Source organism: Physella acuta, unplaced genomic scaffold (genome assembly GCF_028476545.2).
Source record: "Physella acuta isolate Inbredline_101_S28 unplaced genomic scaffold, ASM2847654v3 ptg000549l, whole genome shotgun sequence".
NCBI lineage: Eukaryota > Metazoa > Mollusca > Gastropoda > Physidae > Physella > Physella acuta.
Genome location: NW_026732068.1, coordinates 418,564 through 444,657, shown reverse-complemented (window position 1 = coordinate 444,657; position 26,094 = coordinate 418,564). Strand labels below are relative to the sequence as shown.

Genomic DNA, 26,094 nt, shown 5'->3' with positions numbered 1-26,094 from the left:
CTAACAAAACTTGAATTTAAGTGAGAGATAACAATAACTTACAAGTCCTATTTGAAAATGACATACAACCACTTATTTTAAGGACTGGTAATTTGGAAATAAAATTATGTTCTTAAGTGATTATAATGTTCTTTGCATTTTGTTTGTATTGACATGTGTAATGCTGTTTTTATAATAATCAACAATTCTTGTGAAATTAGTTACTATTTAAGAATGTGATTAAAATAATTATTGATTCAAATAAATATGTAGATCTAGGTCTTAATTTTTTTTCTACACTTTATTCAATATTATTTCTGTATCTGTTAGCTATTTGTTATATTACTGTTAGTAGAATTTATGGAAGCAGTTTGGTGAAATACTGATCACAGTGAATGATCTGGAACTTGTCTACTTACATGTTGTTTATGTATAGAAATGCTTGACATTAGTTTTACTTTCTCTTTGTAAAAAAGCATACATAAAAATGATCATCTGCATTTGATTTATTGATATTTAAATTTCATATTTTCCACTGCATTAATATACTTAATAAAGCTAAATAATTCTTATAAATAATCTTTATTCAAAAAGTATTGAGGAACACACAGTTCTTAGATTATATTTTCTACACGTGGTACCTAAACAATATATAAGCATAAAATGTATCAATATCTCAGATCTCGAATCATTTTATTTTTCATTGGAAATTAAAAAGATCCCAATTACAGTAATAGCTTTACTACAAATTAGAAAACTATTACCTGTTTTGTAGGATAAAAAGTTTTTTCTTTAAAGAATTCATAGCAAAGGCAATTGCAAAACATTTCATCACATTTAAAAAATGAAAACATTTGCATATTGAATACAAAGTGTGCACTTATAAAACATAGTAGTAAATGATACAACAACAATAATTATGGTGGAAACATTTTGGAATATATATGGGTAAAAGAAAGTACAAGTACAATTATCATCTATTTAAATGTGGTGCAAGATTTATTTTAAAAAATTTTCTCAAATTAATTACCAATAGTATTGGTAAGTAAAAAAAAAAGTTAATTTGACTAAATTTTAGGTAAAAATTTTAGTACTGAAGCATGCAATAGTTCTGATTTACATTAATCTGTGTAGTATGCCAGACTTAGGATGCCTGCTAATGAAGGCCTGGTGAAATGACTATGTTGTCAGACACTTTTCACATGAAATTGTTGTTAAGCATCAAGTATTTATATCTACCCCTGCATTAACATGAGGTTAGAGGATTGTTGTCATGCTCTTAACCAGGCAATTATCATGGTCTGTGTTAGTTGGCTACAATCAGAATGTCAACTTGAGGGTAAGCAGGTGGAAACCTTTCCTAACAGATTGTATAAGGGAGTGAGAAAAACATTTTTTTTTTCTAATAAAAATATGAGAAATAAATTAACATCTGTTTTAAAGAGTAAAAGCTTTATGTGACTAGTCTTATTTTGGTTATTTGTAAAAGAACATTAACGTATTTAAAGTAAAATGCAAACATAGGGATTTAATGATGTGTGTATTAAACATGGTGAAATAAAAGCAAGTGTACTGAACTATGCTAAAAAAATTGAAAATGAACATTGCCTCAATAAAAAAACAAGTTGTTTGGCTGTTTGACCATCAAAAAAATAAGTGGCAAATTATTATGTACTTTCAGAACATCATTTGAACCTTAAAACTGATTAGATCACTATATGAAATAAACCAATAGATAATGTAAAAATACTTTTGATTATGTTATAAAATATGAATTAAAGAAATCGATCTTGAGGCATCATTTCCATTTACAAATATTAACATTTTAAAAAAAATATATATCTATGCTTGTATAAACTTTTTGCAGGGACTAGAGATAAAATCACAATGTTTACAGTAAAAATTGATAAACAACATTCAGGTATTTTTTTTTTTTTAGATATGACACAACATCTCAAATTTTACAAAAATAGAATGACATCTAAGAGTTTCCTTGTTATTTGGTTGATTTTGGAATGATTTTGATTCAATATTTTAAAATACGTAACATCAAAATAATAAATTTTATACTTAAAGTACAGCAACAAGTAAATATATTTCAGGTTCAAAAGTTGAATATAGGGAATCAAGTACTTGTTAAAGCAAGATATATTTGCTTCATGGTTATTATTATTACCACTTTTACAAAAATTCTGTCACAAAAGTGAATCTGTATAACATAAAATTTACAACAGCCAATAAAAAAGATTTCCTTGGTAATTTTCTTTTGTCAGCTAGAATGTTATATGTGTGCAGTATTTGAGAGGGCTAAGAATCTGCCACACTACATAATATGATTCAGGCTTACTTTGGGACACACCACATATATGTTTATCTTTACGTTGGGCACATCGCTATATAATGATAACAATGATTAACTTACTTTGGGCCACTATGATTAAGCTTTATTCTGGGCCACACCACCAAAAAATGATATGATTGGGCCACACCACCACATAATGATATGATTGGGCCACACCACTCCAAATGATATGATTGGGCCACACCACTAGATAATGATAGGATTGGGCCACACCACCACAAAATGATATGATTGGGCCACACCACTCCAAATGATATGATTGGGCCACACCACAAGTTAATGATAGGATTGGGCCACACCACTACATAATGATATGGTTGGGCCACACCACTAAATAATGATATGATTGGGCCACACCACTACATAATGATAGGATTGGGCCACACCCCTACATAATGATATGATCAAGCCCTACTATGGACCACACTCCTACATAATGATATGATCAAGCCCTACTTTGAGCCACACAACATAATGATATGATCAAGCCCTACTATGGACCACACTCCTACATAATGATATGATCAAGCCCTACTTTGGGCCACCCCACCACATAATGATATGATTAAGCCCTACTTTGAGCCACACAACATGATATGATTAAGCCCTACTTTGGGCCACCCCACTACATAATGATATGATCAAGCTGTACTTTGGTATTGCTCTACTGAGGCAGCAGCAGTTGTATTACAAAATATTAAGCAGTCCAGTAGGAAAATTAATTCAAGCTTTACAGCTACAACAGATGTATTTTAAAATAATTACCAGGTATATCATAACATTATTAAAACGAAACAAAAAATACAACAAATGTTGTAACCAGAAAATTATCATTCGATCACAGCCAATTTAGTTAGTTTCCATTGTTTTCTTTATAATGAAAACAAATAAAAGCATAACAATTTATTTTTTGACTTCTCTATTAATAAAAAAATTAATCTTTTACTGATTTAAGTTTTACGAAATGTAAAATGTTATGGTTAAAGAATTCTAATTTTGCTAAATGGTTCATTATAAAATAAATGAAGTTTTAAAGTTTTATCAAGTGGATAGGGGAAAAAAAGCTATTAAAAGTAATCCCCTCTTATGAAATTAAATACTAATGACACAATAATTCTGTTTTTAACATTCACTGTCTCATTTTGACCAAAACTGAATGGCATCACTTTGTGTTGTAATTATAAGACTAAACCTCTCGTGAAACGAATGCATCCAGTAACTACTGATTGCTTCTTGTTGGGGTAAAAAAAAATTTGAATAAATTTATTAACAGGCGTCAAAAAAGAAAAAGCAGTTGTGATTATATATTGTGAACCTTATTTCTTGTGAAAAAATAATAGCTGCTCTAAGACATTAACATTTAATGTAAATATTTTGAAAATAAAACAAAGCGTAAATAATATCTCTTACATGAAAGAAAAAACAATTTTTAAGTACCATCATTAGTATTGCTTAAGTTTAGTTATCAGCAACTTCTCTTTTAAAATGCCCATAATGTTAAAGCAGGTTGTGATATTAAATTAGATACTACACATCAACAAAATTAGCACTTATAAAATATGCTAAGTTCTGTTAGTCAGAATAATCAAATGCTTCTGCTGCCATGTTAGGAAATGTATCCTCATTCCTCTTTCAAAATATCAAGGCAGATTCAGTGTTGTTCAATTACTCCAAAATGCAACTCTTCCGCATTTTCTTAAATCAGTCTACATATTTAACTCTTTTTTTTTATTATCTCTGGTTAAAATTTTCTTCTGTTGTAAAAACAAATCACGGAAACAAAAAGAAAATGATTCTGTTTGAGGTAAATCACATGGCATTTAAAGTGTACCAGCTGCTCATCTATGCAAGAGATGAGTTTTCTTGAACAATGCTCCAGGCTTGCCGGTAGTTGAAGGCTGCTTGGTTAGCCAGACACGCTGGACGTAGCTCAGCTTTCACAAGCCTTGGTACCTACAAGAGTAAGAAATATTATTTCTATTAGTTATTCAGCTTTCACTAGTCTAGGTCAGAGGTCGGCAACCTGCGGCTCGCGAGCCGCATGCGGCTCTTTTCATTCAAGATGCGGCTCTCCAGCTCCTTGAACGAATACTAATAATCTTAATAAAAAAATAAAATATTTGAAATTAAAAAAATGTTAGTGGCTCTTTAAAACCAGGGAAATTTTGAAAATTGTAACTTTTGGCTCTTCCGCTTCAAAAGGTTGCCGACCCCTGGTCTAGGTACCTACAACAGCAAGAATATTATTTTTATTAACTATTTTACTTTCACAAGCCTAGGTATCTACAATAGCAGGACTATTATTTCTATCAGCCATTCAACTTTCACAAGCCTAGGTACCTACAATAGCAGGACTATTATTTCAATCAGCCATTCAACTTTCACAAGCCTAGATACCTACAACAGCAGGAAATATTATTTCTATCAGCTATCCAACATACATGATAGGAAATAAATAAGCTGAATGTGTGCTGTAAAGGTCAAAGTGTGGCTCAGTGGTCTTTTACAAATTTTAGTTAAAAGAAGTGTCCAACTATTATACTTATAGATTATATAGATAAACAAAATACTAAATTGACACATTGAAAGTGCTTGTGAAATATTAGATATTTACAACTATGCAAATCCTCTCCTTTATAATGACATCTAATGTTATCTTCAGTTTTCCAACCACAACTAATAAAAGGATTTTGGTTATGAAAACTAATGCCAGTGCCAGACAAATTTCAAAATTAATCCCAGAATGTATTTTAAGTATTAACAAAGTTACACTAACAAACAGAAAGTTGAAGACACTTATAAATGGCATTCTTCCCCTGACCACCACTTTAAGCGCTGCTAGCCTGTATAAATCATAAATGGCATTCTTCCACTGACCACCACTTTAAGCACTGCTAGCCTGTAATTAATTTACCTGGTCTGTTTCTGCTGTAAAAATGCCTTTGGTAGAGAGCTTGGTTTTTGTTTTACAAATACCATCTAAGGTGACTCCTCTTGCAGCATCTTCTATCACAACAGTCCTGAAGCCATGTTTGATTGCATGCCGGGCTGTAAAACCTGAAACAATTTTATCATTTTAGTTTTTTTCTGATGTGTCATCTCTGTATGAACTAAGAAAGTAAAAGCTGATACAATTTTATTGGTTTAGTTGTTTTTTTGTCATCTCTGTATGAACTAAAAAGTAAAGGTCACATTCTAGAACCTAACAATTCATAGCACAGAGGAAGTAGTAGTTATGTTTTTTGACCTCGGCATATGAAGAGATGGTGGGGTCAGCACTGGGCCCAGCTGAGTTTACTTTCCCCAATGCAAGTCAGGTACCATTTTGAGCTGGGGAAACTGAAGGATGTGCTGCAGTTACAAGTCCAGACCTAGATCTGGGTGTCCGGTCAAAAACCCCCTGGACATAAACCCCCCGCGACATAAACCCCCCGCGATATAAACCCCCCGGATAATAACCCCCGGACTGAGGTTTATATAAAGAAAAAATAACGATGATGTGAACCAAGAAATTTAAAAAAAATTACATTAAATTAATTTAATTTTTTACGACTAAGAAAATAGTTTCTACCTAAAAAAATGCTTTTCGAAATCAAGGAGTGACCTTAGTTGTATTTGATCAAAGATCGGGCACCGACAACACCTTAGATATAGGTCATCCACATGTGGGAGCCGTGTGGGAGCTTCTGTTCGATTCCGGTGCCAAATCAAAAGGTAGGATGTTTTTGTTTGGAACCAAGGACAACCTTAGGTTATTGGAGGTTAATCAGCACTGGTTTATGGATGGTACATTCAAAACAGCTCCTGCATTGTTTTCACAACTGTACACAGTCCATGCATTGGTCAATGGACGCACTGTTCCATGTGTTTATGCCTTGCTTCAAAACAAAACACAGGAAACATACACAGCACTCTTACAGCAGCTAACGGTCTTAAACACAAACCTGCAACCAATTTCTATTATGATTGACTTTGAAATGGCTGTGATAAAAAGTGTTGAAAGGGTATTTCCAGAGTGTGAGGTAAAAGGATGTTTCTTCCATCTTAGCCAAAATATATACAGAAAAATTCAGGACTCTGGCCTTCAACAACTCTATCAAGTTGATAGCGAATTTGCTCTCAAGCTGAGAATGCTACCTGCGTTGGCCTTTGTTCCCATCGAACACATGAGTTATGCCTTTTAAAAATTATTGGAAATTTTCCCCCAAGAAGCAATGCCGATTGCAGACTACTTTGAGGACTACTATATTGGCAGACCACAACGTCGAGGTCGAAGACAACCTATGTTTCCACTTGACATTTGGAACATGCACACACGTGCAGAAGACCATATGCCAAAAACAAACAACTCAGTTGAAGGCTGGCACAGAAGTTTTCAGTCGCATATGGGATGTTGCCAACCAAATATTTGGAAATTTATTGACTTTATTAAAAAGGAACAATCTCTCCAAGAGGTTTATTGTACACAGATTAATTCAGGTCACTGTTTACCAAAACAGAAAAAAAAATATATTGATAGCAGCTCTCGAATTTTAACTGTTGTTAAAAATTTTAATGAGTCCACCATTATTGAGTATTTGCAAGGCATCGCTCACAATCTGTCTTTTTAAAGTTATAATAAAAATAAAAGTTTTTTCCTAATGTTTGTTTTGTATTTTTATATTAATTTTGTTTCTCGTCATCTTTGGTTTTTCCTTATATAAACCTCAATTGGGGGGTTTTTGTCCAGGGGGTTTATATCGCGGGGGGTTTTTGTCCAGGGGGTTTATATCACGGGGGTTTTTGTCCAGGGGGTTTATGTCGGGGGGGTTTATGTCCAGGGGGTTTTTGACCGGGAGCCCTAGATCTGAACTCAAAACCCTCAGGCTAGCAGTCAAGCTGTAGACCATGCTGCTTTCTGCATGAACTAAAAAAGCATTTTTTTAAAATCATAAATATCTAGAAGTAGCCTGACCAGCTAACACATACAACATGTACATTGCAATCTGAAACAAGTATTATAATCATATGCAAGCCTACATCCAATCTGTCAAATGAAATATGCAAGCCCCAATCAAACCAACATTTTTCAAGCCCAGGAGCTTACAAAAACAAGCCCACATATAGGCAAGCCCACATTGCAAACCTACCAACACAAACATCATATGCAAGCCCACAAACATAAGCATCAGTAACACCGTGCTGCTTGAGTATGTTGACTAAGTCTGTCTGGGAGAGTTTTTGATTGTCCCAAAAGGCGGAGTAGCTGTCCACATCTGGGTTAACCCCCTTGTAGATGTGGTAGGCGTTTTCAACAACCTGATTACATATCACAAGGAAGAGAAAAAAACTTACATCTAAAAATGTTCATGTGATACCAGTTGAGGAAGAATTGCAGCATATTTTTTAAATAACAATCTAAAACAAAAATAATAAAATTAAACAAAAGAAACATTTTTGAAATGTAAATATACAACCATTATCAATAGTCACAGAAAAAAAAAAATTCCAATCCACTGTACTAAAATTTATAAGTATATTTAAGTTAATTGTAAATTAAAAAAACTTGTAACAACCAATAATTTAATCTATTTACACCTGTCAACAAAATGTTAATAAATTTCAAAGATATTAAATTAGTCAATAAACTTAATTTAATCAAATATTTGAATTTGATAAACAGACATTTTTGGGCACAGTTTAAAAAAATAATTTTTATAGTTAAGAAAAAAAAATTGCTTTACCAATAAAAACGTATGAGCATTAGTAAATCTATGGCTGAAAGTTTTTTAATCTTTAACTTAATTAGTTTAATTAAGAACAACTGCCATTATAATTAATTATTTCCAGAATCAAACAGACATCACCTTCAGGTCAGGGTGGAGCTCTGCGCCCCAACTGTTCTGTAAACAATGTTTTGGCCACAGTATCTGCTCTCTGGCTGTTCCATCAACCTCAAACACAACCTTGTCCTGGATTTTGGCATCTTCAGCTGTTATCTGACAAGAACAATAAATCTGGATATATCATCTCAGTTTTAGAGGCCACCTAAAAGATTAAACATATGGGATGGTGTGACCAACAGTGGAGCACTAGACTGCTAACCCGATAGTTTTGAGTTTAAAATCCGAGTTCAAGTTATTGGAACATCCCTGAGTCCACCCAACTCTGATGGGTACCTAACTTGCGTTAGGGAAAGTAAAGGTGGCTGGGCATAGTGCTGACCACATTATCCCTTTATATGCCGAGGTCAAGAATCAAATGAACTCCACTTCATCTGCCCAATGGATCGTTAGGTGTAAAAAAGGAATCTTTACTTTTACTTTACTTTAAAAGATAAAACATAACATGGTGCTGTCAGTTGGTAGAGCATGTGGTTGTTAACCCAAAAGTCACAAGTTCAGATCACAGGCTTGAGTCTTTAGGACATCCCTGAGTCCGCCCAGCTCTTATAGGTACCTGACTCACATTAGGGATAGTAAAGGCAACTGGGAATTGAACAAAGCACACTATCCCTTAATATGCTGAGTTCATAGAAACAGGCAAACTCTATCAACTAAATTAACCATCAGGTTTGAAAATATACTAAAGAAAAAATAAGAACATAACTTATCCATTTCCACACAGGGGCTTAAAGATCAATTTGCTTTAATTAAAAAAAAAATTGTGAGTGGATAGCTATGAAAGCTATTTTTAGTTACTTTTAATTGGCTCCTGGCCACATCTGCTTCTATTGTATCCAGCTGCCACTAGTAACATTTTAGTAAATTTAACATAAAAGCACATCCAATATCAGTTGCACACAATGTATTTTTGTTTCTATTCTATATTTTTAAACTCCCCCTGACTGAGAAATAAACAGATTATGTGAACCATTATCTAGGATAAAATCTTGTTAAAATACTTGGATTAACAAAAGATGTGGGTTTAGCCTACCTTAGACGAGGGGTGAATAGCCCTCTTCCCAACATTCTCTATAAAAGATATGTGGTTGTCTGGATGCCAGTCGTAGGTGTAGACAACAACATCAAACAGATTCTGTTCTAGGAGGGTGTTAATTTTTGGTATCACAGCAGTGGCATCTTGACTGGCTGGACAGTTACGCAAGGATAAGGATCCTGATGGTAAAAAAAAACAACACACAAATCAATGGCTACAGAATATAACAATATAAGAGAAAAGTTGTAGTTTAGGGGTCATCTATAAACACCACATTCTTATGGGGGTTCAGACTTTTGTGATGATGAGTGACAGGGAATTTAAAAAAGAAATGTTAGAAAGTACTGAATTTTAGCAGTTATTTTGAATTTTTCAAAGAAGTTTTTGGTAAATTGCAATACTTTTGATCAGTTTACTCAATGTTGACTGAGCAGAGTAAAATTTTTTAAATGCAATAGTTGTTTTAAAAAAAATTGCAGTTTGGGGGAGTGGAGTAGGGTGATAGTCTGAGGTATGCAATTTTAGGGTAGGAAGGGGGGCGCCTGGCTTTTTAAAAACTTTTAAGTGGTAATTGTGAATGGAGGAGGTAAAAATCTTTTTAAAATGCATAACCATTCATTTTTACGATCCTTGACATTTACATGTTAATGTTGATTCAGTGGTATTCACATCCTGTGTCAAATTGTTAAATATTTTTGTATGAGAATATCTACTGTGCTTTTGAGTTACACACCCCCCCCCCTCTCAAATCATCAATTCATGACCTCTAAGAATGTTGATAGTATTACCACAAAGAAACAACTGCAATTACCTGTGATGAAATCATTCTGTACATCAATTATTAATAAAGCCTTCACAGGACTTAAAATCTGAAACATGAAAATAGTTAATCAGTGTACATTGATACTTTTGAATTTTAAAGATAAATAATATTTCATAACTGGCTTTAAGTTAAAACAAAACAATCAATTCTCTATTGCTTTAAACCTTGTAACAGGTCCTATTGAATGTTATGTATTGTATTATTGAGTGTACTAAGTACATAAGCAGAAAGTCTGGCCACTGGTCTGAATGAAAAGTTAAAATTAGATTTTAAAGAGGAGTTCACTGACAAAGGGAGAGACAGAGGAGGAAGTAATAAAAGAGCAACTGCTATAGGATAGTGCAACCAGTGTTTTTTTCAGGGGGGTGGGGAGAAAGAGGGGCAACGCCACACTGGTTGAAGTGTATATAGACAAATTTCAAGAGAACACTGCCCTCCTCAAAGAGATGCCTGAAAGAGACTCTGAGTGAGCCATCACTTCCGCGGAACCAGACTGCTCGAGATTTAAATCTATAACCAGCTATGTTCGAAATCAACCGAGGCATCATGTCAAAAATAAAAAAATGTGAGGTTGTACCTCTCAAAATTATTACAATTATTGCACGGCAGTTCCATTTGAACAAATGCTTTATATAGAAATTTCAAGTAAAACTAAATTCTAAACCTTTGATGTGAACATTATTAAAAACTGGCGTTGGAACAGACTGGTTCTGTGACTAATTATGAACATTACTGAATGCACTTATGCTGTGTAAGTTTTACCGTATTGTGTAGTTCCAACATAACAAAATAGTTTGAAGTGCTGTTGGACCACCTTGATTGTGTACTGACACAAACAACAGTTAAATATACCAGGTGTTACAGACCTGTTTAATCCAGTATAGCCAGGCACACCGAAACTCTTCAACACTTAGATGGTCATCCTGTAAATTGATGTTTGCATTTTACTACAATATGATAAAACAATTTTAAAAGCTATTGTAAAGTTCAAATCTAGATAAATCAGGCATTATGCTGAATAAATAATTAAATTTAACAGTATTTCACTACTCAGTAAAAACAATTTTAAAAACTATTGACCAGTTTAAAGTCTAGATAAATTGGGCATTATGCGCTGAATAAATAATTAAACTTACATGATTAAGATCTAAAATTGAAAACAAAGAACTGACATCAGCTTCTGACAATGACTGTTGACAGTCATCGTTGTTATTTAACAGCTCCTCTAGTAAAACACCAAACTCTTCCAGATCCAGAAAACCATCCCTTCAATACAAAAGATTGAGGATGATTATTTTACTGACACTTTTTATAACAGCAATGGGTAACATAATATTGATTTGTAAAATCATCTAAGATTCAGTGTAACAAGTCCCCAAAACATTTGAGTGTGGGCGTAATTCTATGATCATGGCTAGGCGTATATATTTATAGCATGGCATGTTGCCACAGTAGATATTGTTTTATTGCCAGTAGGCCTATTGTTTTTTGTAGTGAGTTTACATTTTAGAATTATACAGGCTGAGGGTGGGGGTAGCAAAGAAAGGGGGAAAAAAACATAGAGAAGAGAACAGTACAGTCATCACTCTCAATATTATGGTGAGGGCAAAATAAAATAAACCTGGGTCTGATTTTGCAAATTTTGTATTAAAACATTGATTTTAAAAAATAATAATATTAAACTTATCAATTATTTTCGGGCTTTAATTTTTTATTTTTTTTTACTGACGTTTTGATGTCAGAATCTAAAAAAAAATATATTTTTTTTGTTTTTTTTTATCCTTGTCATTGTCAACAATATAAATAACGTCAATAATAATAATAATGAAGGATTCTACTAATTCTAGTCAACTTGGTCACACACACAGTAGGCCTAATTTAATAGTATTAATTATTTAATCATAGCCTAATTAAATTATTATTTATATAAATAAATTAAATTATATTTTATATAAATAGGCCTAACTATTAATCTATTTAAATCTATTATTAAAATTTGGGTAATCTATCATTTTAGGTGCGTAAAATCAGCCGAGGATAGTAATATGCAAAAACGTTGCCTCACATTGTTAAAGCTTTATAGAAGTATATTGTTATATATTTGTGTCAAATAGTATAGATAACTGAAAAATAAAACAAAAGCATGGCTAAATATATCAATAGAGGCAATAAATTAACTTTCATGAATTGTTTAAAAACAGGTACTTTAATGATTATGAAGTTAATGAAACTTAGCAAACATGTTTTGTAACAATAAAAACATAAATCCTCCTGAAAATGTGAAATAATTACTAAAATCTAATGATTCACCTTCTTTCACATTACTAGTCTTGGCCAATTTTATGAATGCTACCTAAAGAAACAATAGATTAATGATTAAGCCTACCAAAATTTGGTAATCTATCGTTTTAGGTACGTAAAATCTGCTGAGGCTAGTAATGTGCGAGAAAGGTGGCTCATTAATATGGCTTTAATACAAGTATATTATTATATTTTTGTGTCAAATATAATACATAATAATAAACCAAAAGCAATGTTTAAATATATCAAAGGCCAGAAATTGACTTTAAACAGCCCTGTCCTTGTTTTCGAAGCAAGATTTGGTATATAAACAGTGGCCATCTGTAAATTAGAGTGGTTTCCCTTGAATCTCTACCTAAATGTTACAAAAAACTTAAACAAGATGGCTTCTAAAGTAAATGAGCTTGGTTGCGTCTGATGAAAACATTGCTAATCTTTATTTAATATTTATTATGAAAAGTTTTAATACAATTGTTCAAAAACAGGTAAGCCTACATGAATGAAGTGTTTGAACATTTCTGTAAAACTTTTACAACATAAATCTTTCTAAAAATGTGAAATAATTACAGAAATTTGATGAGTCACCCTTTTTTCACATTACTAGCCTCGGCCGATTTTACGTACCTAAAACGATAGATTACCCAAAATTTATTTAGTCAACTCTTAATCTGCTACTAGATTTAGATCTACAAGTGACGTCTAAGTCTACAAGTCTACAAAGTACAAGACAAAGAAGATTTAATTTTTTAAAATAGTTAGGCCGATCTAGAGTCTAGAATTCTACCTGTTTGAGTCGAAATGTGCAAAAATAGAATTATACGTATCAGCACTCTCAGAAAAGTTTTTCCCTGTGTATTTATCAAAAACGCTCATCTTTTCTTCTTTCTTTTTGTGATGGTACAGCTGACTAAATCCGTCTCCAAACAAGCTTTGTTTGTAAACAACTCAAAGCGGAGCCGGAAATACGATTGTGAAGTGGCTATCTCGTAATTACTATTTTTAGAAACAATTAAACGGGAGTGAACTCCCCTAAACTTTGATAAGTTTTGATGAATCTGCATTTATAATTTTTGCCCGATTAAAATAAGTCCACTATACTTAGTATAAATGTACTGAAGTACTGAGGTGGAAAATGATGAAAACTGTCACAATTGCATGTGATTTTTGTTCACGATTACAATACTTCCTCTATACTCTGTATACGAGAAAGTAAAAAAGTTAAAGTAGAGTTTACCTTTCTGTGACCTCCTCGGCATATCATTATCAAGGGAAAGTGTGGTCCGCATTATACCCAGCCTCTACTTTCCCTAGCGTGAGTCAGGTACCCATTAGAGCTGGATGGACTCAAAGACGTTCTGCTGACTTGAACACGAATTCGAACTCGTGACATTGTGTGCTGTTCATTTGGTGTGCTATTCTTTTTTCTACAAGATTCTATTCTATTTTTAAAAAGTTTAAGTAATTAAAAATTGATTTAAAATCATGACTAGATCTATATCCCCAGTTGACATCCCCCGTCGTGTTATATAAGAATATACGAGAAAGTTTAGGGGAGATCACTCCTGCTTTATTTTTCTCATTGACTAAATTCATACGTTCTATTTTTTCCCTATATGTAGGCGAAAACTGTAGGCCAAGTTGGTGTTTGAGTATGTGTGCTGCACAACCGTGTCCAAAAACTCAGTTTTGTTTGTAAGTTAACACTCACACACACACACACATACATACATACACTAACAAAAACATTCGCACGCCTACACACTCGCTCTCAAGCATAACGCCACTCACACACATACACGCACGCACAAAAATAAAGCCATGCTCGCTCTTTCTCTCAGTCGCCCATACACACAAGAACGCTGACAATAAATAAACTCATAAATTCTATGTCTTGTAACATTTTGATTGTATTTTCAACGCAGATTTGTTTTTATTTCAGTTCATGTGGCTGCAGTTACAGATGTATCAAGTCAGAGTTTCTTCCAGGCATAGCCCCCCCCCCCCAAAAAAAAATTCTACCGCCCCCCCCCCCCCCCCCCCCCCGAACGAAATGAAATTTATATAATTTATATAGAAAATATATACTTTTAACAGAGTCCGCCCCCCCCCCCCCGAAGAAAATCTACCGCCCCCCCCCCCCCAAATTTCAAGTGCCCCCTCCCCCCCCCCCCCGGAGAAAAAAAGTCTGGAAGAAACACTGTATCAAGTAATCGCATACATGTAGTTTGCCGTGAGAATACTACCTACCTACACACAAAAAAATAATTGATGTAGTTTTTTTTTTTTTCCAAAGAGACGCCTGTTGTTTCAAAACGTTCACTAGTAATATAAAACCTTAAATTAAAAAAAAAGATGCTAATACGTGTATTTGCTTTTCTTTTGTATAAGTTGTGCATTTATTTAGAATGAAAACAAATAACTATTAAGTATTACGTGTTTGTCTATCCTTTTATCAAATTAATTTTTAAAAAATTGACTATATTTTCAAATGTTGTCATGTTGCAGTAACCCTTGTTTACTTTTAGACCTTTGCATTTAGAGATTTCCTATTACTAAGTATTAGTCAGTTAAACAAACACCATTGCCGGTAGTCATTTACATTTGTTTGCTATCGTCCTGGTGTTTGCAAAGTTTTTTTTTTTTTTTTTTTTTTTCGTTTTTCTTTGTTTCACTTGCCATTAATTTAAACTCTTTAAAATGTCAATACTTTCACCTTAGTCAACGCGCACTACCTGACTGACATAGAAAATAAGTCGTTGGATCGTTAAGATTTCCTAATTGAAGAAACTGTGTTTTTCGGTTTAGCCTAGTCTTCTATCAAACTCCGGCCTACAGTAGATAATAAACAAAAACTGATAAGAAAATTAACGCATTTATAGATTAAAATAGAATCTTCATTTAAAAAAAAAAGATTCACGACTATAGAATTCTGAACAGCTATAAAACGTTTCAGTTCGTAGCTGCAATTGTTGAATTTATTAAGACATTAAAACCGACAAGATGAAAGCCATCATCACCGCTGCTGTAGCTGTAGCCACAATCTGCTACTTCTTTGTTGTCGCGAGTGGTAAGTCATTTTGGAAGTCATGCACGAGAATGTCACACATTTTAGATGTCATAAAAATTAAATGTCACAAAATTTAGGAGACATGCGTTAAATGTCACACATTTTAGGCCTCAAAAAATAAAATGTCACAAATTTTGAAAGGCATACACGTAAAATGACGCACATTTTAGATGTCGTAAAAATTAAGTGTAACACATTTTTAAAAGTCATACACGTTAAATGTTACACATTTTAAAAGTCATACAAGTCATACCGACATTTATGGCATTAATGTATTTTCAAATCACTAATGTTCTCCAAATTTTAAAAATAAAAACAATCACAAATGCTTCATTACATTTTCTAATCTATCAACAATATGCGTGAATCAAATCTCATGAATCATCCATGATCTTACATTGATTTTAACTTACATAAAATGTTTCAGACTTTAAAAAAAATGACCTATAACTTTGTTAAGATGTTATCAAATCACAAACAACTTTGTAATAATGTTACCACACAACTGATATCTCTCAACAGTTTCAAATCAAGATCGCTAACGTATTGACTAACATTAAATGCAGTTAATGATCTTTTGGTTTTACCCGTCCCTAGCCAGTCTCGTATGCCATAATTTTAATGCTTTTCGGTGGCAACCAAAATGCCATTAAATTTTTATATTGAATCTTCGGAAACCCACGTTAAAAATCAACACTCAATATCCAATGCTATAATATTATCACATTCACCTAAAACTAGCGACTGTCATATTTTGTCTTTGGCTATTTTCAACAATGATATCATAAATTATTCTTGACATTTCCCCGTTCAACAGCCAATCCCTTGTGTGTCAATATTTGTATCATTGACCCGTGTCCATGCTTTGGTTAGCTGAGTTCATGTTAAAGAAATCAAAGGTAAATTTTTTTGTTGTTGACGTGTGGTGTTTGTGATAGACCTACTACATAAGCTTTACCACGGAACTATGCGTGAGAATAACTTGGTGATATATATTATATAGGTTTCTAAATTTGAAAGGTTGAGAAGTATACTTCTTTCTATTAGCATACTTAAGTATAAACTCAGGTATAGAAATTATGCTTCCATACCGGTATATAAATATATAAATATATAAATATAAAAATATATAATATATAAATATATATAAATAATTTTATATAATATATTTTATTTTTATCTTCATTTATCTACAGGTATAATGAAAAGGAAATAATGTTGACATAACAAACAGTTCGTATGCCACATACATGTCTAGTGTTTGTAAATGCAACTGTTAATCAATGTTTTACAAAACAAAGTGAGCTAAGCGTGAACATTGTTGTTGACTTTTTATTTTGTTCTGCGTTTAGTCTCCTAATTAACACAAAATTTTTAAAGACACTTTCTTGATGAGTCATGAACTGATATACGTAAGTCATCAGGTAAAAGGTTTGTAAACAGCAGCTTCACAGCTAACAAAGTGTAAATGTAAAAAGTGTAAAATACATTTCATAATGTTCAGGTAGGCCCTTATCTGTTCAGCGTATACTTATTTATTTAGTCATCCTTATCTTTTGTGGAGCATAGGGCCTCAACCATAACATTTGTTGCTGTTGATTTTCCAATCTCCCAAGACACCCCTGTTGTCTTAAGTTCTTCAAGAAGACTCCCCCCCCCCCCGAGGACTGTCTTGGGCGCCCTCTCTGGGAGTTCCACTCCAGCGCCTGGTGTATCACATTAGAGTGAGCCCTTCGTAGTGTGTTCCCCCACCCAGTGCGACTCCATCCTTCTTATTTGCACTGTCATGTGTTCCTGGCTTGTCCACAGGTCTATGTTTGACACTTTGTCCTGCCATCTCAATTTCAGAATCTGTCAGAGACATTGCTGACAGGGGCGGAACTACAGTGCCTCCAGACCCCGCAATGCGGGGGGGGGGGGGCCACGCCATTTAGGGGCCCACGGCCGACCATAAAAAATTGTTATAGTTAAAAAAAAAATCTTGCATTTTTGACTTAATGTTTGTTTTGTAAAAAAGATTACCGTAGCTGCGGTTGGATTATCTTTATTCTATAGACACCACCCCACGCTCATTTTTCCTTCGTTTTTAAACCACTGTGAAAGCCGAGTCCTCTTTCTCCTACAAACTTATCAAAGATAAGCAAACGTTCAAACCACTTCCATGACTTATTTCCCTTTTTTGAATAGTCAAATAGTGATGCTCATAAGCCTTGTTTTAATAGATTTGTACTAAACAAATTAAAAAGCAATTACTTCTCTTTCTTATTATTTGTTTATAAATTACATACTAAAGAATGACACTGTATAAAAAAATACAAAAAAACATAAAAATAAACATGACACGAGACACCATTATTTACAGAAAGCTTTCATGTTTTATATCCTTTTGACCAATAAGAGGTTAAAGGTGATACGGCTAAGATAATATAAAACTGATTTTCACAAAACAGACTAGTGCACTTACACACATGACATGATGTTGTAATTTGTTTTAATTTAAAAAAAAAACACGTATTTCTCATAACACGAGCAGGCCAGCAATAAGTATCCTATATTCGTATTTTGTGTTTGAGTATATGTATACATACATATATAGGCTACATATATGGACCCATATATTTATATGGGGGGGGGGGGGGGCTAAAAAAAATTTTGCGGGGTGGCCCCTTTTTTCTAGTTCCGCCACTGATTGCTGAATGAAGTTTAGCGTATACACATATCTTCTGATAGTGTTTACCAAAAACACTTGGAAAAAAACAACAGATGATTTTTGTAATAATAATGATGGTAACATTTTCATAGACTTTTGAATTGTTTAAACAGTCTAACAAAAATGTATCTAAACAGTAGAGATTGTCACTGATCAAAATGTGAACAACATACACACCATCAAGTCATTTGACAGTACTGCATGAAGTATTTGATACATCTCTCTAGTCAGGTACACTGTAAAGTAACAGCAGTAGTGGGTGGTAGATAATTGAAAGAAGACTAACAGGAATGATGTTGTCAAGACTACCTTGTCTTTCAAACGTTCAGTCTGATCAAAACCAGTGTTTCTTCCAGACTTTTTTTCTCCGGGGGGGGGGGGGGGGGGGCACTTGAAATTTTCGGGGGGGGGGGGGGGGGTGGGCGGTAGACTTTCTTCGGGGGGGAGATGCCTGGAAGAAACTCTGATCAAAACACCCATTGAAACACTGTTTGAATACGCCGATAACAACAATCAGATTTTGCGTTTATTAAATTTAACATCTCTCTATGTACTCACGCACACATCAAAAGCTCTTACACACTGTTCAACTGTTTTCTGTACGGATGTGTATATTAGTATCCTGTTGTCGCGTTGTACAAAACAGCCATCACTTTATCGAGGGCTGGGGTGTTTAAGCAAGATTGTTCAGTACAACAATATGTACATACCTGTTTATATCAACAACAGGTACATATCAACAAAAAACATGCAACAGGTTACACAATTCCTTTGCTGATCCCAGTTGACGATAACTAACGAATAATCTAACCGTGCATTTAAATTATTCAAGATTTAAACGTAAATGTATACGTATAAAGAAAAGGGTCAACCTAACAAGATCTCTCTTACCTTTCTACCCCGACGTAAGAAAGAGAGAATCAAACAGCTGGCACATGGAACAAGCAAGAAAGTACAGATATACGTCTACAAAAATCCTAGACATGAATGTAAACCCAGAACAATGTTGTTCAAAACTAAGACAGGCCTGCTAAACCCAAAAGACAACTCAGTTAATACCAAAAACGTATATGCTAAAACCGAAAAAAGGTATTCAATGAAAAAGAAAGTTTTCTTCAAAATATCAAGCTGTCCGTTTCAGTCACACAAAGCAAAGTAGCCTTTCGAACTTGACGGTCCATTTGGCAAGTGAAGTAGAGTTCACCTGTTTCTGTTACCTCGGCATATGAAGGGGTAGTGTGGTTAGCATTATGCCCAATCGCCTTTACTTTCCCTAACGTGAGTTGGGTACCCATCAGAGCTGAGTGGAATAAGGGACTTGAACCCGGATTCAAACTCAAGACTTTCGGGTTCACAGTCTAGCTAAGCCAAAACGTACATGCCAGTCACTCATGCTTATATTAAATTTATATAACATAAAATAACAGCCAATCAATCTCCGTCTAAAAAATAGATAAAAATCTATATTCTGATTGATAACAAACACACCGTGGAAACACATAACTGTCTAGCATCCTTTTCTACTCCGATCCACTATTTTAAAATTTTAAAAAGTTTATTTCGGCAGCTTACGCCAATAACAGTCTACTAATTATCTAATCTAATCGCAGGTGCTACCGACCGTTTGTTTAATTAATGAGCTCAACGGCCCAACCTGTTTCGTTTGACTGACTGACTTCTTCCTTATAGTGAAGTAGGTAATTAAAATTTTAAAACAATATATTTTTACAAAAAATAAAGTACCTCAACCGGTATAAAAACCGAGGCTAATTTGAAGTCATTTTTTAGCGCAATTTCCATTCTGGAGAATTGCGTTTATTAACCCGTCATTTCTGGATGGATGTATGAATGTGTGTCCGCAGCTTTAAGTCGTATCTCCTCCTCAACGAAGCAATATCGAGGACTAGTTCCAAAGCAATTATGTTAAGCAAGTTACGAGGATGAACATAGGCCATAAAAATTCCGGGTTTCTTTCATGGATTTCCCGGAAAAGCCAAAAAACCTCGAAAAAAATGCAGTTTTTTGCCCATATCTCGGCAACCAGACGACTTAGCGACTTGAAACATGTACCAATCGATTCCTGCCATAATTTAGAACAATATTGCCGAAGAAAGTTTTCAAAAATATCATTTCGTTCGGTCACAAAAATTTTTTTGAATTAATTAAAATTTGGACCGAATTAGTAGGCATTTTTATCCAACCACACCACACGCGTCATCACGTTCAATAGCTGCGCCATCACGTTCAATGGCTGCGTCATCACGTTCAGTAGCTAGGCGCGCAATGGTTTTTAGTCATGTAACTCTATTGTAAATAAAACATGTATTTTAACCAATGGTTTTACTAACCCTGCTCTTGATTTACGCTACGACAGAGCTATTTTTAGATAACATAAGGAAATTGCGCTTAAATGTCACTAGACTTTTTAATTAACTTGTTTTTCATTGAAATCTCATTAATTCTCTAGGCCTAGAAACAACTGTCAAAAGTAGACATTATACTAAGTCATAAAGGCTTATATTAAATAATGTTAAAAAATAATTTTATTTTTACAAGAACAAACAAAAATTAAACACAAAAAAAAACCCCAACAAAAGACGTCTTGTACAATAAGGATAAATAATTAAAAACATGCATTAACATAATGCATGTTACGTCGCTTAGCAATGCTTCTCATCAAGAAAGTGTGACTTATGGTCAAGTCACAGTCAAGTGTATAGGTTTGTATTTATTTTATATTAGTGTGTGTGCGTTTGCATGTGCGTGTGTGGGTGTTGGTATGGGTGTGTGTGTGGGTGTGCGTGTTTGTCTTCGGATGCGTGTGTGTGCGTGTGTGTTTGCGTGTGTGTGTGGGTGTGAGTGGATGGGTGTGTATGTGTGGGTGGGTGTGGGGTGGGTGTGTAGGTGGATGGTGTTTGTGCGTGTGTGTGTATGTGTGTTTATGCGTGTGCTTGTGGGTCTGTATGTGGGAGTGCACGTGTGTGGGGGTGAGTGGGTGTGGGTTGGTGAGGGGGTGGGTTGGTGTTTGTGTGTGTGTGCGTGTGTGTGGGACGAAAAAAGTAAAAGTAGAGTTCACCTGTTTCTGTGACCTCGGCATATGAAGACATAGTGTGATCCACATTATACCCAGCCTTTACTTTCCTTAGCGAGAGTCAGGTACCCATCAAAGCTGGGTGGACTCATGCTCGTTCTACTGACTTGAACCCGGATTCGAACTCGAGACTCTCGGGTCTTGAGCTCCACCGCTACGCCACGCCGTCCCATCATGACGATAAAACATCTCATTAGCAATCCCAACATAAATATTGTTATTGTTTTTTTCCCTCATTGACTAAATTCATCCGTTCTATTTTCCCTATATGTTGGGGAACACTGTAGGCCTCAATTGTGTTTAGACATGTGTAATTTACGACCGTGTCCAAAAACTTAGTTATGCTTGTAAGTAAACACACACATAAACACACGAACGCACGCACACATACATACACCCAGATACACATGTACACACCTATACACTCGCTCTCATGCTTAAAGCCACTCACATACATACACGCACACACAAAAGTATTGCCATGCTCGCTCTTTCTTTCATTCGTCCATGCAAGAACGCTGACAATAAATAAACTCCTAAATATTCTATTTCTTGTACCATTATGATTGTATTTTTAACGAAGATTGGTTTTTTTTATTTCAGACCATGTGGCTGCAGTTATAGTTGCATCTAGTAACCACATACTCATTACCCGTAGTTTGCCGTGAGAATACAACCTAACTACAACAACAAAAAATATTGATGTAGGTTTCTTATTTTTTTTTTTATTTTTTTTTTTTTGTAAAGGTGACGCTTGTTGTTTTAAAACGCTCACTAGTAAAATAAAACCTTAAATTTAAAAAAAAAATTATACTGATATGTGTATTTACTTTTCTCTATTTGTGTTTGTATATAAGTTGGACAATTATTGAGAATGAAAAACAATGAACTATTATGTGAAAGAATGTTTGTCTATCCTTTTATCAAACTGATGTTTTAAAAATTGTCTACATTTTCAAATGCCGTCACTTTGCACTCTACACATAGGCCTACTAGTTTACATTTAGAGTTTGCATTTAGAGTTTTCCAATTAATCAGTTAAACTAACTATATAGCCGACATTCATTTACGTTTGTTTGTAATCCTCCTGACGCTTGCATCGTTTTTTGTTTGTTTGTTTGTTTGTTTGTTTGTTTTGTCGTTTTCCGTTTTTTCCTCTTGCCGTTTAGTTAAACACCTCAAAGTTAAATGTCAATACTTTCGCCTCAGTCAACATACACCACTAGTCATAAAAAAAGGTCGTTGGATCGTTATGATTTCCTAATTAGAGAAATTATGTTTTTCGGTGTAGCCTATCAAACTCCAGCCTTCACATTAGAAAAAAAAAACTGTTAAGAAAATTAGCGCATGTATAGATTAAAATAAAAATCTTCATTTAAAAGAAAGAGTCACGACTTTAGAAAACCTGAACAGTTATAAAACGCTTCAGATCGTAGCTGCAATTGTTGACTCTATTAAGACATTAAAACCGACAAGATGAAAGCCATCATCACCGCTGTTGTTGTTGTAGCCACTATCTGCTACTTCTTTGTTGCCGCGAGTGGTAAGTCATTTTGGAAGTCATACGTGAAATATCACACATGGAGAAGTAATACAAATTAAATGTCACACATTTTAGATGTCATAAAAATTAAATGTCACAAATTTTGTAAGGCATACAAGTCATACACATAGTTTTGACATTACACATTTTCACATCACAAACATTTTCCAATTTTTAAAATAAATTTCACAAAAACTTTGTTAATTTTTTTTTATTTTTCAACAATGAATATGTATACATTTTCATGAATCATTCAAGGCTTTCCCTTTAATCTTAACAAATAGAAAATCACTTTGTTTTACAGGCTTTAAAGAATGACATATAACTTTGTTAAGATGTTAGCAAATCACAAACGACTTTGAAATAATATTAAGAAACAACTGACATCTCAACAGTTTCAAATCAAGATCATTAAACTAATAGTTATGTCTCAAATTCAATGCAGTTTAATGATATTTTGTTTTTTGTTTTATCATAAATTTATTGTATTTCTATGGCATTCAAATGCCAACAATTGTTTACATAGAATCTTTGGGAACTCATGTTTAAATATATATATATATATATATATATATATATATATATATATATATATATATATATATATATATACGTGACAATAAAAGAAATACTCAATTATCCCTTGCTACAATATGATTACACTGTCATCCCCTAAATGGACACTGTCCTAGTTTGTTCTTTATCTATTTTAAAAATTGATGTCATTAACTGTTCTTTACATTTTGTTCCTCCTAACAGCCAATCCCATAGGCTTATGTAATATTGTTTGTATCACCAACCCATGTTGTTAGTTGTGTTCAAGTAGGAGGAAATCAAAGGTAAATGGTTTTTATTGTTTGTATCACTAACTTATGTTGTTAGTTGTGTTCAAGTAGGAGGAAATCAAAGGTAAATGGTTTTTATTGTTTGTATCACTAACTTATGTTGTTAGTTGTGTTCAAGTAGGAGGAAATCAAAGGTAAATGGTTTTTATTGTTTGTATCACTAACTTATGTTGTTAGTTGTGTCAAGTAGGAGGAAATCAAAGGTAAATGGTTTTTATTGTTTGTATCACTAACTTATGTTGTTAGTTGTGTTCAAGTAGGAGGAAATCAAAGGTAAATGGTTTTTATTGTTTGTATCACTAACTTATGTTGTTAGTTGTGTTCAAGTAGGAGGAAATCAAAGGTAAATGGTTTATATTGTTTGTATCACTAACTTATGTTGTTTGTTGTGTTCAAGTAGGAGGAAATCAAAGGTAAATGGTTTATATTGTTTGTATCACTAACTTATGTTGTTAGTTGTGTTCAAGTAGGAGGAAATCAAAGGTAAATGGTTTTTATTGTTTGTATCACTAACTTATGTTGTTAGTTGTGTTCAAGTAGGAGGAAATCAAAGGTAAATGGTTTTTATTGTTTGTATCACTAACTTATGTTGTTAGTTGTGTTCAAGTAGGAGGAAATCAAAGGTAAATGGTTTTTATTGTTTGTATCACTAACTTATGTTGTTAGTTGTGTCAAGTAGGAGGAAATCAAAGGTAAATGGTTTATATTGTTTGTATCACTAACTTATGTTGTTAGTTGTGTTCAAGTAGGAGGAAATCAAAGGTAAATGGTTTATATTGTTTGTATCACTAACTTATGTTGTTAGTTGTGTTCAAGTAGGAGGAAATCAAAGGTAAATGTTTTTAGTTTGTTTGTATCACTAACTTATGTTGTTAGTTGTGTTCAAGTAGGAGGAAATCAAAGGTAAATGTTTTTAGTTTGTTTGTATCACTAACTTATGTTGTTAGTTGTGTTCAAGTAGGAGAAAATCAAAGGTAAATGGTTTTTATTGTTTGTATCACTAACTTATGTTGTTAGTTGTGTTCAAGTAGGAGGAAATCAAAGGTAAATGGTTTTTATTGTTTGTATCACTAACTTATGTTGTTAGTTGTGTTCAAGTAGGAGGAAATCAAAGGTAAATGGTTTTTATTGTTGACATGTAGACTGACTGGGACAACACAAAATACGGGGTGAGAATAGCTCTGTATTCGGTCGTTTGTCTTGTCTTCAGATAACCGGTCTATTGTACCACACTGAGGTTAAATACATGATAAAACGTATAGGCTACTCGGTAATATTACAGTTTATTTACCACTTGATGTAACAATAATTTGAAATAACAAAGAATGGGAAGATATTGATGTACAATTGAAAAATCAACACATAGATATGCATTTTAAAAATGTAACACTACAATTACGTTCGATTTCACGGGTGCAATTTTCAGCCTGGGTAAATCTACTTTGTTTTTAGTGGAATGGGGGGGGGGGGGGGGAGGGAGAACTGGACGGGTATAAAAACAGCCGATCCAAGCACCTTGTTGACTGATGTTGACTATCCATAATACTTTATTAATTATCACAAACATCAGAAAAGTGGTAGAAAACTTCATTAACAACCACGACATAGTTTCTACTGCTTTTCTAATTTTTTGTGCGTCACTGAATGTTTGTTAAATAAGGCGTTTGTTCTAGGAGCTACCAATATATATATATATATATATATATATATATATATATATATATATATATATATATATATACATATATATATATATATATATATATATGCTTTACCTTTATCTACAGGTATGATGGAACGGAAGTAATGTTGTCATATCAACTAACATAACATGTCAACTCAAGATGTAGTGTTTTCACGTGAATGTTAAACAAAACAAAATAGCTAAGCCTGTACGTTGTTGCTGACTTATTAATTTGTCATGTGATTAGTTTAACACCTCCTACATAATTCCCATAATTGTTTAGTGGTGAGCTTATATAAGGCTTGAGATTTGAGTATTATAAGCTTCAGTATCCCACTGATTATTCATAAGAAGAGAACGAAGATCGCTAAGCCTACATAAAAAAAATAATTAAGTTAGGCTTACCTGTTTACAGCATACACTTATCTACTAATAGCGTGGATGCAAAACACGTTTTAATAAAACAAAACGATTGGTTTGTTTTATTACGATGCCAGCATTTTCTAAGACTTTTGAGTTGTTTAAACATTCGAAAACAAATGTTCCGCAGTAAAAAAATAGTTACTGAACACCAATCAACATTTGAACATAATGCACACCAACAGTTCTCTTGACAGTACTCGTACATCTCTTACCATGTGTACTGAAATACGCAGTAGTGAGTGTAAATAAGTGAAACAAGAACCAAACATGGATTGTGTTGTCAAGAATACGTTGTAAAGCTATTACATCAGAGGCGTAGCTATGAGAAGACGGGTGGGGTGCCGACAT

At 33.7% G+C, this 26,094-nt stretch overlaps 1 protein-coding gene and 2 long non-coding RNA genes across 4 annotated transcripts; 2 read left to right on the top strand and 1 right to left on the bottom strand.

The window, feature by feature from the left end:
• Window positions 1-294: 294 nt before the first annotated feature.
• On the bottom strand, window positions 295-13,328 carry LOC131946253 (nicotinamidase). The gene is made up of 9 exons (XM_059306958.1): window positions 13,168-13,328; window positions 11,219-11,348; window positions 10,949-11,005; window positions 10,071-10,128; window positions 9,257-9,438; window positions 8,188-8,319; window positions 7,471-7,639; window positions 5,256-5,398; window positions 295-4,294 (listed from the first exon to the last, which is right to left on the bottom strand). Exons 1-9 carry the CDS (start codon window positions 13,254-13,256, stop codon window positions 4,184-4,186), a joined length of 1,071 nt encoding a protein of 356 aa, XP_059162941.1. The 5' UTR covers window positions 13,257-13,328; the 3' UTR covers window positions 295-4,183.
• Window positions 13,329-15,275: 1,947 nt separating this feature from the next.
• LOC131946264 (uncharacterized) lies at window positions 15,276-16,766 on the top strand. The gene is made up of 3 exons (XR_009387681.1): window positions 15,276-15,450; window positions 16,268-16,349; window positions 16,647-16,766. It is a non-coding gene; the product is annotated as an uncharacterized LOC131946264 (long non-coding RNA).
• Window positions 16,767-22,634: 5,868 nt separating this feature from the next.
• LOC131946271 (uncharacterized) lies at window positions 22,635-25,532 on the top strand. 2 transcript variants are annotated; one of them, XR_009387687.1, is made up of 3 exons: window positions 22,635-22,794; window positions 23,554-23,633; window positions 25,427-25,532. It is a non-coding gene; the product is annotated as an uncharacterized LOC131946271 (long non-coding RNA). The 2 variants fall into 2 exon arrangements; XR_009387688.1 differs by lacking the exons at window positions 22,635-22,794; window positions 23,554-23,633 and adding an exon at window positions 24,696-24,753.
• The last annotated feature ends 562 nt before the right edge of the window (window positions 25,533-26,094 follow it).

What these genes read in the sequence shown, in the direction of transcription:
- LOC131946253 (XM_059306958.1), bottom strand. Translation starts at nt 13,256, where the DNA reads ATGAGCGTTTTTGATAAATACACAGGGAAAAACTTTTCTGAGAGTGCT. An exon ending in GGCTATACTGGATTAAACAG is followed by an intron (nt 10,129 to 10,948) that starts GTCTGTAACACC and finishes TTCATGTTTCAG; the next exon opens with ATTTTAAGTCCTGTGAAGGC. An exon ending in AGCTCCACCCTGACCTGAAG is followed by an intron (nt 7,640 to 8,187) that starts GTGATGTCTGTT and finishes ATATGTAATCAG; the next exon opens with GTTGTTGAAAACGCCTACCA.